Source organism: Silurus meridionalis, chromosome 15 (genome assembly GCF_014805685.1).
Source record: "Silurus meridionalis isolate SWU-2019-XX chromosome 15, ASM1480568v1, whole genome shotgun sequence".
Classification (NCBI taxonomy): Eukaryota; Metazoa; Chordata; class Actinopteri; order Siluriformes; family Siluridae; genus Silurus; species Silurus meridionalis.
In genome coordinates, this window is record NC_060898.1 from 20,690,517 (window position 1) to 20,708,012 (window position 17,496).

The following is a 17,496-nucleotide window of genomic DNA, read 5'->3' on the forward strand; positions in this document are numbered from 1 at the left end:
ACATAAACTGTTTAATTCCATCACGTTCTCCAGATTGACCCCAAAAACAATTTCCCACTCTGATCTGATTCAGCTACAGATTATGACATTAACCTGATGAGCTCTGGCGGCTCTGTGTCCATTTAACACTTATTCGATAAGCAAAGTTGATCAACAGATGACATCATGCCATTAGATGCCATTAGTTTGGTTGCTACACAACCTATTAACACCGAGTGAAGCCATAAAAAGCAGAGGGATATAATTAGAGCATAAAGCTGGAAACATTGCACACCAATTTAGCAGTTGCTACGAGACTGAAGTCTGCAAGCAGGTATAGCAGATACAGATTATTCTTAGCCATATTTATAGATGGAATAAGGATATGTAAAAATAGACAGTAATCACTATTGCAGAGAAAAAAAGCTCATACGAGAATAAAAATCATTATGGTAAGCAATTTGCTTCACACATCCATCCCAAAACAAACAAAAGAAATCTGTAAATATGAATATATTTACATTAGTGTAGGTTCAAATATAGAATCTAAAATAATAAAAATGTTGTAAAAAATGTTTTAAAATGTTTTTAATTAATTTTTGTCCACATTTTCATGCACGTTTTTTGAGTTTAAGAACAAATGAAAAACTGTTACATTCTTTAATTAATAATTAATAATTATATTAATACACATGAATCCATCCGTTCACCCATTCATCTATCTATCTATCTATCTATCTATCTATCTATCTATCTATCTATCTATCTATCTATCTATCTATCTATCTATCTATCTATCTATCTAACCGTGTTCTGACTGTATATTCCACTGCAGCTCAGCACTGCCACCTTCTGGACAGGAGAGTGAACACACCCAAGTGTTCCACACCCAAATATTCCCTACACCAGAGGAAAGATTGGACACCCCTGCCCTATACGGACAAAAGTATCAGGACACCTGACCTTTCCAGCAATTTGTGTTTCTTAACCAAAAATGTTACCACAAAGTTGAAGGTACTCAATTGTATAAAACATATTTGGATGTGGTAAAATAGAATTTTCCAGCTCCATGAATATATGCTTTACATGGGTTGGAGTGAAAGAACTTGAGTGGCCCTAATCCTATTGACCTCAAATTTTTGGGAACACTCATTGCACCCCAGACCTTATGACCTCGCCTATATCAGTACCTGAGTCTACTAACACCCTTGTGGCTCCACAGGCACTCCGAAATCTAGTTTAACGTCTTCCCAGAAAAGTTTAGGTATAACTGCAAATGGTGACTAAATGGGAATGGAAAAATCATGTACCAATTTTATGGTCAGCTGTCCACAAACTTTTGTCCATATATCATCCCAAAACCACTTTCTTTCAAACTCACGTCTTCAAAAAAACACAACCAGGAGACTTTGGTTTCACTTGCTATTTTATTGAAATAACATATGAAAGAATGCATCTGCACTCCTCTGTCTTGAAAAAAAATCGTCTTCAAGGTCAAGGGTCCCAAGGATCCGACGGATTAGACGCTCGTGCCACATGCACCAGGCATCCATGTAAGTTTGAAGCAAGTGCACTGAGATAAAGTCACGATCATTTCAATAAATATCACAGAAATGTTAAAAAAAAATCATATATACAACACTGACCAGGAGGTTCATATTTGTGCAGGTGTTGGTGAATCGACTAAAACTGAATATTTTGCCTGTACAAGGTCTGGAGAGATAAAGTGTAAGTGACTGCATGTACGTACGGATGTAGGTGAACACGATACTCATAAACCCCCCAAAAACAATAGAATTACTGTCAAAATAAAACAGGTGGTTGGTTCATTAGAGAAAGCATGAGCGGTTTAAAACGCATGCACAATTTTTTTTAACAGCTTCAAACCGCAATATATACATGTGAAAATGCCTGTGATCAATAACATGAGGGAAAAAAGTACAATAGAATAAGCACTTAAAGATTAGATTTAAAACCTGAAATGGTTTTGCTACTAATAATGGATTTCTGTATGTCAGTGAAAAATATTAGAATCCTGCTTTAAATCAGAAAAAGGCTCCTGCTGGAAAAAAGAAGTGGTTTTCGAATCTAATGATGATCTCATTCAGAAGTCAGAAACTATTATGGATTGTGTATGTTGAAAAAAGTACTTTCTAATTTATAATTCCTAGACGCTTTTTGCCATAGACACACGGAAACATACAACATGCACATAACAGGATTCTGGAAAAAAAAAAACGTTTTCCAGAATTATCTTTACTAATCTGTACATTTCATAGATAGTTTAATTAGTATTGTTACTATCATAGAATTGAAGAAAGCTGCATTAATGGAGAAAACAATTGAGTGTCTCTACACAAGATTTTTGTGTTTACATTCACCAGACTCTTTTGATAGAAACGCCTGCATGCTTTCATCGATCTATTCAATCAGCCAACCGTGCAGGAAAACTCACAAGAGTCAAGAGCTTAATGTTATTGCTGTTAAAGTTGACCTAAAGCAGAATCGTGGCTTTTGGATCCGAAGTTCATGAGTTCAAATCCCAGCCACACCAAGCTGCTAATCCTGGGCCCCTGAACAAGGCCCTTAAATCATTAGCTGCTCAGTTGTATGAATGAGATTAATGCGAGTCGATTTCGATATGGACGTCTGCCAAATGCCATAAATGTCTGATGTAATGTAAATGTGTGAAAAACAAAAAAAAAATCCGGAGAGCGACAGTCTGCGACAAATACTTTTTTTGGGAAATAATCGCCATTTTCAACATCATCAAATGTTATCAATAAAGGGATCAGTAAAGTCAGTAAATGTGTGGATGTTTATCTCTCTGTGTGGATGTTTGTCTGTCTCTCTGTCTGTCAGTGCTGATGTCTGTCTGTCTCTCTGGATGTTTATCTGTCCGTGTAGATGTCTGTCTGTCTGTCTTTCTGTGAGAATGTGATATAATCTGTGAGATAATCGCCATCATCAAATCTTATCAATAAAGGGATCAGTTAAGTCTGTCTGTCTCTTTGTCTGTCTCTCTGCCTGTCTGTGCAGATCTCTGTCTGTCTGTCTATGTGAGAATGTGATATAATCTGTGAGATAATCACCATCATCAAATGCTATCGATTAAGAGATCCGTGAAATCTGTCTGTCTCTCTGTCTGTGTGGATGTCTGTCTTTCTCTCTGTCTGTCTCTTTGCCTGTCTGTGCAGATCTCTGTCTGTCTGTCTATGTGTGATAATTGCCATCATCAAATGTTATCGATTAAGGGATCAGTGAAATGTGTCTGTCTCTCTGTCTGTGTGGATGTCTGTCTGTCTCTATGGATGTTTATCTGTCTGTCTGTCTATCTATCTATCTATCTATCTATCTATCTATCTATCTATCTATCTATCTATCTATCTATCTATCTATCTATCTATCTATCTATCTATCTCAGAGCAGAATGGACAGATTGGCTTTCAGCTGACAGGAAAGTTACTCAAAAGTTACTGATCAAACTGTTGTGTGGTAAATAAAGAGACTGTTGTGTGTAGAAATGAAGGATTAGAAATTACAGAAATGTTCTGTAAACAATAGCAACATCCACATCACAGTCAACATCACTGAGATTTTCTTCCCATTTAAATATTTGAAGTGAACATTCCCTGAAGCTGTTGTTACATACCTGCATTGTTTTATGCTCTCAGGTCCTGCCACATGATTGGCTGGTTGGATAACTGCAATAACTGAACCTTCCTCTGAAATCAATCAATTAATCAATCAATCAATCTGTCTGTCTGTCTGTCTGTATGTCAATTTATCCTTCTCTCTGTCCTATCTGTCTATCTATTTATAGTGGCTGTGAAGTTCATCTAAATCTTAGTCTTCATTTTAGGCAGCAGAAAGATCAAACCTGTTTCCAGAAGAATCTGATCACGATGCTTGCATTTATTACAGGACTGTGTGTCTCAAGTTTGCAAAAAAAGTGCAAAAACAGGGTTCATACAAAAAAAAGAGCAGAAACAAATGCAAACAGATAAATGCGCTGGCGTTTAACAGCATTCTGAAGGTGAATTTACCACAGATATTATATAAATCTCAGAAACTGGAGTTTCCATGACACTGAGAGATACACCATCACCCCAACCCCTTTACCACCAACACCACCTCGCCAAATCAGTCTCCAGGTTTCCGTTTGAGTCTTTTAAGAAAGTCTTGCCTCTTTTCCTCAAGGAGCTGTTGGATTCTTTTATTCTGCGTTCTCTCCCGCTTTTTGGGTATAAAGTAGTTGTGGGTGACTTCGTTTCCGTTAACTACGCGGTACAACACGTCGATGGAGTTGTTCTCCTTTCTGTCTTTGGATATGTGGAGACTTACTACAGACGGAAGACTCGTGCTAGAAAACGCGGGTTGTGTTGACGTCGAAATCGGTTTTATGGTTTTAAGGCTGTATTCAGTGGTGGCTGGGAAAAGTTCCTCGAATCCAGACACGGAGACCTCATCCTCATCCTCCTCCTCTTCGGACGAAGTGCTCGGACCATCCGTTTCCTCCAGGATGAAGCTTGGAGTGTGGGGAAACACAGTTCCTCGGTTCAGGCTGAGCGGGTACTGAGTCGTGGGGTATCTCCAAGGTGAGGAGGTGCTGCTTGGTATGGAGGTGGAGATGTATCTGACGGGCTGGGTGGTGTGGAGAGGGCGTGGAGACTTGGTGGTGGTGAAGGTCAGGTTGAGATTGGAGGTGAAGTTGCTTTCGCTGCAGGATTTGCAGCACATCTGCTTGTAGCCCGGGTTGGAGCAGTATTTACTCAGGACCTCCATACGACAGAAGACCGACTTGTCGCCTTTACAGCGCACTCCTAGAACCAAACACACACACACACACACACATTAGCACAACAATTCTTGAATACTTTGAAATGATATATGGAAAAAAGTTGTGGACACCTGATGTGTTTTTTTTAACATCCCATTCCAAATTTAGTTCTCATTTGATCTCCACTCTTCTGGGAAGATGTTCCACTAGATTTTTTTTGAGTGTGCTTGTGAAGATTCGTGCTCGTTCAGCCACAAGGGTGTTAGTAAAGTCAGGTACTGATGTAGGTGAGGTGAGGAGGCCTGGGGTGCAGCAGCATGAAAAAAAATCATCCCAAAGATTTTCAATAGGGTTGGAGCTCTATAGCTGGAGATCTTCCACTCAGACCAATGTAAAGAATATCTTCATAGAGGTGGCTTTGTCGTGCTGGAGGAGGTTTGGGTCTCAGAGTTTATGTAAAGGGAAAATTTCACGCTACTACATCCAAAGACATTTTAAACAATTGTGTGCCTCGAATTGTGTGGTAAACGTTTGGAGAAGAACCATCTATGGCTGAAAAGTCAGGTGTCCCAATACTTTTTTCCATATAGTGTAAAAAAAAAAGATTTTTTCCAGAAGTAATGTGGAAGGAATAAGAGAAATGGAGGGGAAAAAGGAATGGGATCTTTTCACATGCATTCTTCATTAAACAAATCAGCGCCGGAGTCTAAATATTCGTCGTTACTTGACCTTTTATTCCTTTCTCCTTGGAGATGTGGCTGACAAGAAGCCTCATGAATAAGACTCGGGCCTCGTCGAATATACACCATGTACAACACAACACGTTTTTTTTGTTTTTTTTTTGTTTCGTGGTACAATGTACAATGTAAACTGTTTTGAAATCTTACATCATTCACAGTTTGGTAAACACTTTGGTTCAACACTTCGTCAGACCATCGACTTTTTTCAGAAATGTAAACAAAAAATGTCCTAACACGAAAAAAAAATAAAATAAATAAAAAGATACATGTGGAAAATCGTGTCAAGGGATAAACAGCAGAGACGAAGTGTGTGTGTTCCTTACGAAAATATACGTTTTTTTTTTTTTTTTTATGATGGCCTTGTGTAAAGTGAGACGATAATGTGGTGTAAAACAATCCCGTCTGTAGGTGATGCTCTTGTATTGCCAGGTGTGTGTTTCTAAGTGTTTCTGTATACGTGTGTGTGTGTGTGTGTGTGTGTGTGTGTGTGTGTGTGTGTGTGTGTGTGAGAGAGAAAGAGAGAGAGAGAGAGAGAGAGAGATCCATAGACAACAAGAACATACCTCTTGACATTTTTGACCTTTCTTGCTAATAAATAAATAAATAAATAAATAAATAAATTCTAATGAATACCCTGAATATCTCCGTCTATAAAATCTTCTCGAGCATTAATACTTCACAGGCTGTAAATCCTCTCGGGTCACAAAATATATAGACATCGAGTACAATAGAACTTTTTTCTTTCTCTTCATTACGGTTTTTCTCTGTTGCTCCGGCGCTGTTTCTCAGATCGGGAATGAAATTCTCAAAACTTCTCCTTCAGCCTCCACATCATGTCGTCGCTTTCTCGTTGCTTTGGACAAAATTGCGAATACTTTGGTACATTCGTTTTTACCGATTGTGTACAAGTATCTCCTGTTTCTGACATTATCAATTGTTAATATTGTGTTGATCAAAATATATTCTACTGGTTTCACCTGAAGAGTCTTAACCACCAAAACATCTGGGCATCAGTTCATTGCATAAGTCATTGAATGCAAAATGGTTAAACGAGCTGCCATGAAATATGAAGCTCATCTTCTTTACATTTCAATTGTGCAGCTGAATCTTAAATGTTAGTAATAAATGCGAGTGTTTGGCATCCGAACAACCGATTGAACAAACTGTATATAAAATAGGTCAAAGTTACGATATCTGAAAATGGATGAACAACCAGGAAACGAACGAACATTAGTACAGTACAGTAAAAGTGTGAATCCTGTCTGGTCTCCTGCAATCAAACAGAAGAAATTCAGCCTTTTCATTTTTAATCGTTGTAACCAAAACCGTCGTTAACACCAGGAAATACTGAAAGTGTGCAGCTCACAACATGACTAAACATTGGGTTTTTGAACAGTGACAAAAGGACGTGTCATTCTGATGGCAATTAGATGTTCATTGACACAAATACAGTGCAACTTTGATACTCGCGGGGGTTACGTTCTATGACCCCTCGCGAGGTTTTGACTCACCCTTTGCGACCCAGTAACGCAATATATGTTCATGTACTGTAGTGTAAACTCAACAGAAATTGTGAATTATTAGTCATTAATATATTATTTGCTACTTTAAATGAATAATACAGTAATAAAATAGTTTTGAAAAAATTGTATGTAATTTATTAGTACAAACTCGGTTTTCAAATGTTACTCCGATCTTTCTCGTGAACGATCAGATTTTTCGTGAGTTACTCTTAGTCCGGTTCCGAATGAAAATTCACCAACTATCGAGGTCGCGACTGTCGGGGTTCCACCGCACTTACGTTTTAGAGAGGAACTAAGGATTTTGAGAAAAGTACAGGTTTCTGCAGGCAACCCAATGTGTTGTGCTGTTTGTACAAATTATTTAGAGAAACTCACTGGTTTACTGGTTACTGATTGCATAAATCATTCAATGATTTATGCAATGAACTGATGCCCAGATGTTTTGGGGGTTTAAGAATTGTACACAATCGATTACATAAATGTATCAAAGCAATCGCAATTTGTAAGAAGTAAAGAGAAATGCTTTTATGATGTGTGAAAGTGATGACATGATGTGGACAAGCAGTTGTTCGAATTTCATGTCCGATCTCAGAAACGCTTCGAAGCAACTGAGAGTAAACGCAACATTATAAATAATAATAATAATAATAACAGTCATTAAGGTCATTGAATATATTTATCGTCCCATAACTGATACATATATGCATTTTATATATATATATATAAATTCTTATGTGCAGTCTATAAAATATAATGTAGCTGTGCCACCTATTATAGAACGTTTGTCGCATGTGTTACAGACCCAATAGTCGCGACAGAACGCTGAAAGCATGATGACTCGATTGCTTTAGCTGTAAACATCCGTTTGTGATCCTGGGTTGAAAAATCACATTTCTTCTAGCTGCCCCTTTTTCAAACTTCCGTGGAGAAAAAAAAAAAAATCGTCAAATCCCCGATAAGGCGTGTAGGTTCTGTATAGAAATGCAAAGAATCCTTGTTTATGTGTTAACAGTATGTGATGAACTGTGAGGTATTTGATCGTGTTGTGGATCCAATACGGAGATGAGGCATGAAGAAAAAGCAGCAGAAAGCAAGTCCCCCCCCACCCCCACCGTTCTCTTTTCTCAAGGTCTGTAACACGGACTTCAAATAAACACTGGATATTTATATTGAAAGTTATAATATCTACAAAAATACAGGATACAATATAACAGTCAAGATGGCCGGGCCTACTGAGGGCCTAATTTTTTTTTTCGGCGTTTTTTATTTTTCTATATATATATATTTATATACTGGTTTAAAATCGTATACTAGATGCGTATAATATATTACAATACAAACTACCCCTATGGGATCACGATCTCCAAAACACCACACTGATCTCTTGTAGAATGGAACAAGAGATAGAAGAAACCGTCCCCGTCCACCACCTAACCAAAAAAGGTCCTCGTGCAACCTTCCTCACCGCCCTTTATACCGTAACCCCCTTGACCCTTAACAACCTGATAGATCCGGTGCCCAAGAGGCTGTAAGAGGAGGAGAGGGGGGTAAAAACAGCCCCCTGAACCCCTTAAAGAGGAGCAAGAGGAGAAATAGAGAGAGAAGCAGCAGGCTCCAGAGAGCAAGAAGAAGAACAGTCAAGGCAGAGTGTAGCACAGCCAGAGGGCCAGAGAGAACGCCAGGTGGCAGGCAGGAGTGGGCGTGCTGCACAACGACGCCTGGCCGCTGGACAGAGGGCGTTTACTTGAGGAGATCTTGGGAGCCGGGAATTCGGGGTCTGCTCTGGAGAGCCACTGGATCAGGAAGTTTCCTTTATCATCTGTAGATGGATATGGAAGAGAAACAAAGATGTCAAACAAGGAATTTTAAATCAGACGGACGCGTCAGGACATGGTTGAGGTCAGAGATTTATAATATAGCTACTAATACGAAGGAGAAAATGATCTCTTGGGACTTTTTTTTATTTTCTTCGCAAATTTTACCATACATTTTATAGACTAATTTTCGGGACACCGTTCCAGTCATATGTGGTCCTTCTCCACACTGTTACCAAAAAGTTGGAGGCACACAATTGTATAGAATGTCTTTGGATTTGGGAGTATGACATTTTCCTGAACATCTTCCCAGAAAAGTGGAGGTGATTATAAGAGCAAATGGGGAGTAAATGTGGAATGGCATGTTCAAAAAGAAGCACATACGAAATTTAGGGGCAGGTGTCCACAAACTTTTGTCCATACAGCATATCTTCTTATTATAATATACATTTAAGAGTTGTATAATACGTGTTATTATATTATCCATTCTCAAAATAATTGAAAACATACTTTTTAAATTGATCTTATATAATTATAGTCACCGTTTATAGTCTTTCATTTGCTCTAATAAAGCTATTTAAACGAAATGCTCTTCCTTGTGATCCATGTGGAAATAAAGCATTTAACAGTATTATGACATCATTATCATGTTAGTAAAAAACAGAAACGGATAAGTCCTCACTCGGACACGGCACCACTTGACATCTCCGGACTATTTCGGGTTTCGTCTCCTTGCAGATGCCGATAGAGTTATCCGCAGTGCTGCAGGTAACCTGCCGCTCCTGGACTCCGTTCCCACACGTGACGGAGCACTGCAAGCACACGAAACACAGACACGTAAAAATAAATACCACGCCCTTTTTTTTTTATTCTTCTATTTTTAGTGCAGTAACATAAACAGCAGTACTTATTCCAAAACATCTGCTGGCGTGCTTGAAACTTTTTGGTACAAATGAAAAAATCTAATTGTATATATATATATATATATATATTGCTACCATGTCCGTTAGGTTCCTAATGAGAACCCGCAAATTTTCCGAGCCAAGAGTTCCGAACATATTGCGAATTATCAGGGGTTATATATATATATATATATATATATATATATATATATATATATATATATATATATATATATATATATATATATATTTGTATATATATAGATTAGATTAGATTAGATTAGATAGATTAGATTAGATTAAACTTTATTGTCATTACACATGTACAAGTACAAGGCAACGAAATGCAGTCAACAGATATCCCCTGATAATATATATATATATATATATGTGCTGGAGAGGTCAGATATAATTTTTTTTAAATCCAACTCCTCAAAACATTTCCTTACTTTCATATATTTCCAAACTCACCAAGGACCAGGGTCCAGTTCTCCACTGAGCAGGACAGAGGTGGCGGTTGCAGGAGCGCCGGCTCTCAGGACGTTCGTCGCCGCAGTATTTGGAGTTGACGGTTTTGTGGGTTCCATCCTCCTGAGGTCTTACACAGCGCACAGGCCGAGTCTGAGTCCCCATCTTACCACAGGACTTACTGCACTCCTCCCAGTCTCCAGTCACCCAACTAAGAGACGTACACACACACACACACACACACACACACACACACAGAGGTGGAAAGTAACAAATTACATTTACTTGTATTACTGTAATTCAGTATTTATTTGTGTACTTCAAATTTTTCTGTTTTAGCTTTGAAAATCTGTAATTCTACTTTTATTTAAGTATGTTCTGTTTAAGGATGGAGACGGACAAGACAGACGCCAGCGATGCAGATCCGGCTGAAAGCAAGATGGTGTCAAATTCTTATGGACCGAACCCCTGGCCATATTTAAGCGACCACTTTGACTTGAAGTGCAAGAAAGTCAACAGCTTTATTACGCAGTGTAAGCAGTGTTTGCCGAAAGTGACTGAACTGGTAGCTTATAAAAACACGACATTAAACCTGCACATGAATGTTGTGTAAAGTTATTAATACTTATATTTTAGTTAACATAATTATTGTATTGGTACGTTGCATCACTGCGTGACGTTGCTAATGCTGGTTAGCACCAGGGCTGGAAGTTAACGGGGACTGGGGGGAAATTGTCGCTGCACAATTAATACTAGCTCTATTACCTGTCAAGATTTATTAAAAGAATGAGTTCTAATTAAAAGAAGTTTTATTAAAAGAATGAGTTCTATTTTTAGTTCTAAGTTATATTTTTGAGTAGATCTGCTAATGTTGCATTAGATTTGAGCATTACTGTATAAACAATCACACACTTTTGTTGAGAAAGCAGTGTCCAATCAAAGCGCTTTGAATTGTCACTGAGGAAAATGCCGGAATTTTGATTTGAAAAATATTCTATTACTCGTTCCACCTCTGCCCACGCTTTACAAATCCAACCGTAATGGTACCAAACTCTCCAGGACAGTGATGCTTACATGGGTTCTGAGCACTGCTTCACGTTACAGGCTCGACTGATGGCACGGGGTTTGCGGATGTTGGCGCAGAACGTTCGGTGCACCATTTTGCCGTCCGACTTCCTCCGACAGCCAAATCGCGTATACTGCTTACCTGTGATGAAAAGAAACACACGGGTATGCAAACATTCATTTAGTCTTTTTATTTAATTTTTATTATAATTTTTTTGTATTTATTTTATTGTATTTTCACAATAGCAAACCTCCACCACAAGGCTTGGAGCAGTGGGACCATTTCTTCAAAGCCCATTCGAAGTAAATTGTATCATCCTGAGGTAAGCTGTTCTCCATCGACGACGATGGATCCTCCGGGAGAATGTATTTGTAGGACAGAGTGACTTTCGATGTGCTGTGAGAGTTGACCTGAGGAAGGAAAACCATTACGAATCTCAAATTTTTTTTTTTATACTTTTCAAACATTGAAATTATATAAATAAATACATGATATGGACAAAAGTATTGGGACACCTGATTCTGGTTCATCCCCAAACTGTTTTTGGTGCACAAAAGTGTCAGATGTCTTACTATAAGGACTTAACTTGAACTAGGAGACTCAGCATGGCAATGACTGGTTTTCCCAACCTTTTGTCCATATAGTGTATTTTATACAAAAGTATTCTTATATATCTGTATCTTAACATAATCGATATCGAAAAACTGTTGGTGGTTGAGATGGTTAAGAAGTCAGACAGCGGTCTTTAGAAGAACCACCAAGCTGCCAATTCATGGCCCTTAACCCTCAACTGCTTATTTGTTTAGTCATTCTGGATAAGAAGGTCTGGCAAATGCCATAAACACACATGCATTCACTTTTAACATAATGTAGCTTTGAGAAAATTGGTGGCTCACTGGTTTAGACATTTCCAAATCTCAACGCTAATTTAATCTGCTGCTCCTGGGCTTTTGAGCAAAGATCTTAACCCCTTAAATGTTTTGTTGTATTGATTCTATAATTGTAAGTTGCTCTGGTGCAAGTTATTTTACCCCTGTTTGATTTCCAGGACCATCCTATAGTTTAATTAAAACAATATTTATTATTTTCATTTAACGAAAAGACAAACATTACCATCTGGCCTGTTACACGCAATCACTTTCATTACCATGATGAGAACGCCGTATCTCAGAGGCCCTGTGGTTTGGACCGTTTCCATATCATCATTGTTGGTATATTCCCACAGCACTCCTTTCTCAATCACCGATCTGGTCTCAGGAAACTCGCCCTCGTCATTCAGGAACAAGTTGTCCGTGGCTTGGTTCTTGACCGCTAATGGGAAGGAAGAAAAATGACAACTTTTACAGCCACAACTCACAGAGACTTAAAAGGAGAAAGAGAAACAAAGATCTCTCTTGGTTGAGCTGTGATTTGGGTGGTTGGAGAAATCGTGATAAATCAACATAAGCATTACTTTCCAGATGTCCGGAAGTTTCTCAGGCGATCTGGAAGGAAGAAAGTTTTCAATACCAAGAAGAGCATATCGATAACAAGCAGTGGGAGGCCAAGCCATCAAATTTGTGGGTTATGAGTAGGTGAGTTTTCAGAATGAATCATTACGGTGAAAGCTGCTTACCCAGAATATGAGGAGATCCTTTAAACTCCTGAATCAGGACATGCCTTGCTCCTCTGGGGATTTCCAGGATCTTCAGAAAACCTAAATGTTTGTTTTAGAGAGTCATCAGGAAGCCACTTATGAAGGAAAAAGAGGTCTACAAAACATTCAACATTGCTTTCGATGCACCAGCAATGAGCATGCCTTATGGGGAAAGACACAGATCCAGTTGGAAGTTGGAATTACAATATTAATGCCGCTGCAGCATTAAATGTTCTTTTTAATTATTTATTGGCTCGAGATTTTTGCACGCTTCTTGAATACCAGCTTTTGTGACAATGTCTACTTTTATGGCAATAATAAAGAAGGAGCTTCCAAAGATAAACCCTCATATATTTAGCAAAGTGTGTTATTACCGCAAACTCTGTCATTATGTCTCTTTATTATGTATATAGTTTGATTTAGCAATTGTACAACATTACATTAGATAACAGCCATACAACCATATACCATGTTCACATGCCAGCATTAACAAATAAAAGCTGTCTGTGATGTTTTGAATGCACTAGATTTCAAGCAAATGGATCTTTTGTCACTATGGACACAGAAGTTTATAAAGCAGCACATGATTTTATAAAGAAACAATGATGACTGATTCATCGGTTTTGCAGATTGATCAGCACCGATAGTTAATTGCTGCAACTATCGGCAAAAATCCATACCGACAGTTTTTCCGGGTTGCATTATACAGAACAAAAGCGGCCTCTAGAGGTGTATCACTAATGCGACGTACTGTCATAATCTTCTTTTTACTTAACTGTTTTTATTTATTTGGAGTGTTACTTTTTTTTTTACATTTTAGTTTGACAGCATTGAAAGTCTTTTGTTTTCCTCAATATTTATTAATATAATTAATATATTTATATTTATTTCATTTAGCACATTTTTAGGATTCAGTACTGGTTTTTGTAATAAAGTTCAGTACTATTTTTAATGGAGTGTTATTTTTGTTTGTTTTTAAATTCAGTATCCATAATCAGTTGATTAAGCGGATATCGACAAGTACGAGCCAACCTAGCCATCGGTATCAGTAAAATCGGTCGACCTCTAGAACGAACTGCCGGTGAGTTAAATGGTTTGGATGCACACCTTCCAGTCAATCATAATTAAGAATTTACATGAACCATGATATAAGGTACAGTAGCCAAACTTTGTACTGGCATGTTTTTGGGAAAACGGAGAACCCAGAGGAAGCCCAGAGTGAGAAAAGACAAAGAAATGGACAGAGGTGGCAAAAGTACGCACACTCGTGACCTCGATAGTTGGCGACTTTTCATTTGGAATCGGACTAAGAGTAACTTGTGAAAAATCTGATAGTTCGCGAGAAGCCGCGAGTGGCTCGAATGTTCGGGGTCGGAATGTAACATTTGTAGTAATAAATAACATAAAAGTGTTTAATAACAATTGTATTATTGTATTATCCATTTAAAGTAGTAAATAAAACATTTATGACAAGTAATTCACAATTTTTAAATTTACAGTATAGTACATGTAACCATCAAAATGAGAAAGTCAAAACCTCACGATTTTTTGTTACTCGCGAGGGGTCATAGAACATAACCCCTGAAAAGAGTATCGAGGTTGCACTGTATTCATGTTTTAAAATACTCCACTTTTTTTTTCAAGTTAAAGTAAAGACGTTTGGTCTATGACATGTACATAAGTGAAAAGTAACCTGTTTTAGTGTCACGCTGGTAACTGGACCTCACATCATATTAATATTAGGGCTTTCAATCGATTAAAATATTTAATCGTGATTAAGCAAATGACTGTTATGAGTTAACTCATGATTAATTACAACTTAATCTGTTCTACATGTACCTCAAATGAATCTGTTTCAGGTTTTTAATACTCTAATTAACATGGGCATGGACAAATAGTCATGCTTTATGCAAATGTATTTACCTTATTCTATCCAAACGTATTATTATTATTATGTTTGTGAGGCAAGTATTTACTGCGATTCAGGTAGTTTTATTTATGTGTCTGTGAAGAGAGATGAGAGAAACGACAGAGAGAACTCCCTCTAGAGTTATAAACTCGCAATTGCGGGACAAAAAAGTCAGAATTGCAAGTTTGTATGACGCAGATCGGGAAAAAAAAGTTATATTCACACATAACATTGCAATAACCTATTGAATTTTTTATTCAGTGGCGGAAATGGGCTTCCATAGATTTGAGAATTGGCGCATCAGTAAAATAAATGTTTACTGATTAAAAATTATTTTTTCGATGGAGTTTATTTATTTGTTGATATCTGAGTAAAGAAAAGTAGTAAAGAAGTAGAAAGTACAGATATTTGTGTGAAAATGTAATGAGTGAAAGTAAAAAGTTGTCTGAAAAATAAATAGAGAAGCCCTGGAGCTCACCTGGCTTCCTGGTGCTCCGAGTGAAGTTCCCTTTGACGATCTTGCAGGTGGAGTTGTTCCCTCCACACACACCACACTCATCTTCCTCCAGCTCAGACGCAATCACATTATCACAGCCCACTTTCTGTCAAGATACAAGTTTCAAGTTTTATTTGTCATATCTAAAGTACAGAAATCAGTGACAGTGTGTACAATGAAACACTTAAGCGAGGCTACAGGCAAACTACAGCAAATATTAAACATTAAACGATATTAAACAGTAAAGTGAAGAAAAACGATAAGAAAATTGTAATAATTATGCATTGGAAAAGTAAGCATTTACAAGTGTGTGCAGAAAGTGTGTATGCATGTGTGTATATATATATATATATATATATATATATATATATATATATATATATATATATATATATATATATATATATATATATGCATATGCTTATTCTTCTTCTTTCGGCTGCTCCCATTAGGGGTCGTCACAGCAGATCATCCGTCTCCATACCCCCCTGTCCTCTACAACTACCTGCATCTCTTCCCTCACCATGTCCATAAACCTCCTCCTTGGTCTTCCTCTTTTCCTCCTTCCTGGTGGCGTATTCTCGTACTGATATACCCCGTGTCCCTCCTCTGCACATGTCCAAACCAATCTCAATCTCACCTCGTCTCCAAAACGTTCTACATGTGCTGTCTGTCTAATAAACTCGTTTCGAATCCTGTCACTACCAACAAAAACCTCAACATCTTCAGCTCTGCTACCTCCACCTCCACCTCCTGTCTTTTACTCAAGCATGTATATATATATATATATATACTTTTTTTTTTATATGGAAGATGGAGGTGCACACAAACTTTCACACAAAAATGTCCTCTGCGCTTTTGAACTGTCTTAACAAAAATACCAGAAGTTTTCCTGAAACTAAGCTAATAGTTCTGTATCTGCTTTTGGTCAGCTGAACCCGTTCGACCTCAGTTATTAGCGAAGATTGCTCAATCAAAATTCCCAGGATATTTCATCATCGTTAAGAAGCAGAAGACTCGCAAACTAGCTCCATCTTTGACTCCCAGATTTGATGTGGATTATTTTTGGTTGCTTTTTCAAGTGTTTAGAGTTAAATAAGTACTTTTGTGGAAGGGCCATGAGAATGTTATCATTCAAGGTTACAAAAAACACAGCTACTGAAACGTATTTTTTTCCCATATCAAAATAGTTAATGTACTATACTATATAGAGAGGTGGCAGCTTAATGGTAAGGCTTTGGACGGTGGATCGGAAGGTTGTGAGTTCAAATCCCAGCCAAAGCTGGGCCCTGAAGCAAGGCCCTTATCCTCATAGCTGCTCAGCAGTATGAATGAGATAAATTCAGACTTAATCAGGGAATAATTGGCTCAGTGGATAAGATGATGGACTTCTGCTCATTTAAATCCCAGCACCACCTTGAGCAAGGCCCTTAACCTCATAGCTGCTCAGATGTATGGATGAGATAAATGTAATTCGCTCTGGATAAGGGTGTCTGCCAAATGTCATAAATGTAAATATATGAACAAAAGTATTGGGACACCTGAATTTTCACAGCCACACATATATATATATATATATGTGTGATACTTCCACACACAAATTCCCCTGAACTAGACACAGTCCTGTTCCAGCATGATAATACCTGGGATGAATTTGAAAGCTGACTGCACTCCAGGCCTCCTCACCTCACCTACATCAGTACCTGACATTGCTAACACTTTTGTTGCACAAATCCCCACAAGCACACCCTGAAATCTAATGGAACATCCTCCCAGAAAAATGGAGGATATTATAACAGCAGATGGGGACAGCATGTGGAAGGGTATCTGTCCACACATGTTTGTCCATAGGCTCTTTCCATAAACACAACGAAAAGTCTCTGGACTATAGTATGCATTTGTACAGGGATGAAACGATTCCTCGAGTAAAACTTGATTTCGGCTTCTCCCATTAGGGGGCGCCACAGCGGATCATCCGCAGGTTTGATTTGGCACGTTTTTACGCTCGATGCCCTTCCTAATGCAACCCTCCCCATTTATCCGGGCTTGGGACCGGCACTAAGAGTGGCTGGGGTTGGTTCCCTGACCGGGGATCGAACCCGGGCCACAGCGGTGAGAGCACCGCATCCTAACCGCTATCAAGTAATTAGAATACAAAATTGCATCGAGGTGAATCATTTACA

At 38.1% G+C, this 17,496-nt stretch overlaps 1 protein-coding gene across 1 annotated transcript in view; it reads right to left on the minus strand.

The window, feature by feature from the left end:
• Positions 1-4,098: 4,098 nt before the first annotated feature.
• The window catches only part of adamts2a (ADAM metallopeptidase with thrombospondin type 1 motif, 2a), a 72,069-nt gene continuing 58,671 nt past the window's right edge, over positions 4,099-17,496 (minus strand). The window contains exons 14-22 of the mRNA XM_046867614.1: positions 15,296-15,419; positions 12,888-12,968; positions 12,420-12,583; positions 11,523-11,682; positions 11,281-11,413; positions 10,210-10,417; positions 9,519-9,648; positions 8,767-8,841; positions 4,099-4,802 (exon numbers count right to left, since the gene is read on the minus strand). Coding sequence (XP_046723570.1) covers positions 4,123-4,802; positions 8,767-8,841; positions 9,519-9,648; positions 10,210-10,417; positions 11,281-11,413; positions 11,523-11,682; positions 12,420-12,583; positions 12,888-12,968; positions 15,296-15,419 — 1,755 coding nt within the window. The 3' untranslated portion in view covers positions 4,099-4,122. The remainder of the gene's footprint in view (positions 4,803-8,766; positions 8,842-9,518; positions 9,649-10,209; positions 10,418-11,280; positions 11,414-11,522; positions 11,683-12,419; positions 12,584-12,887; positions 12,969-15,295; positions 15,420-17,496) is intronic.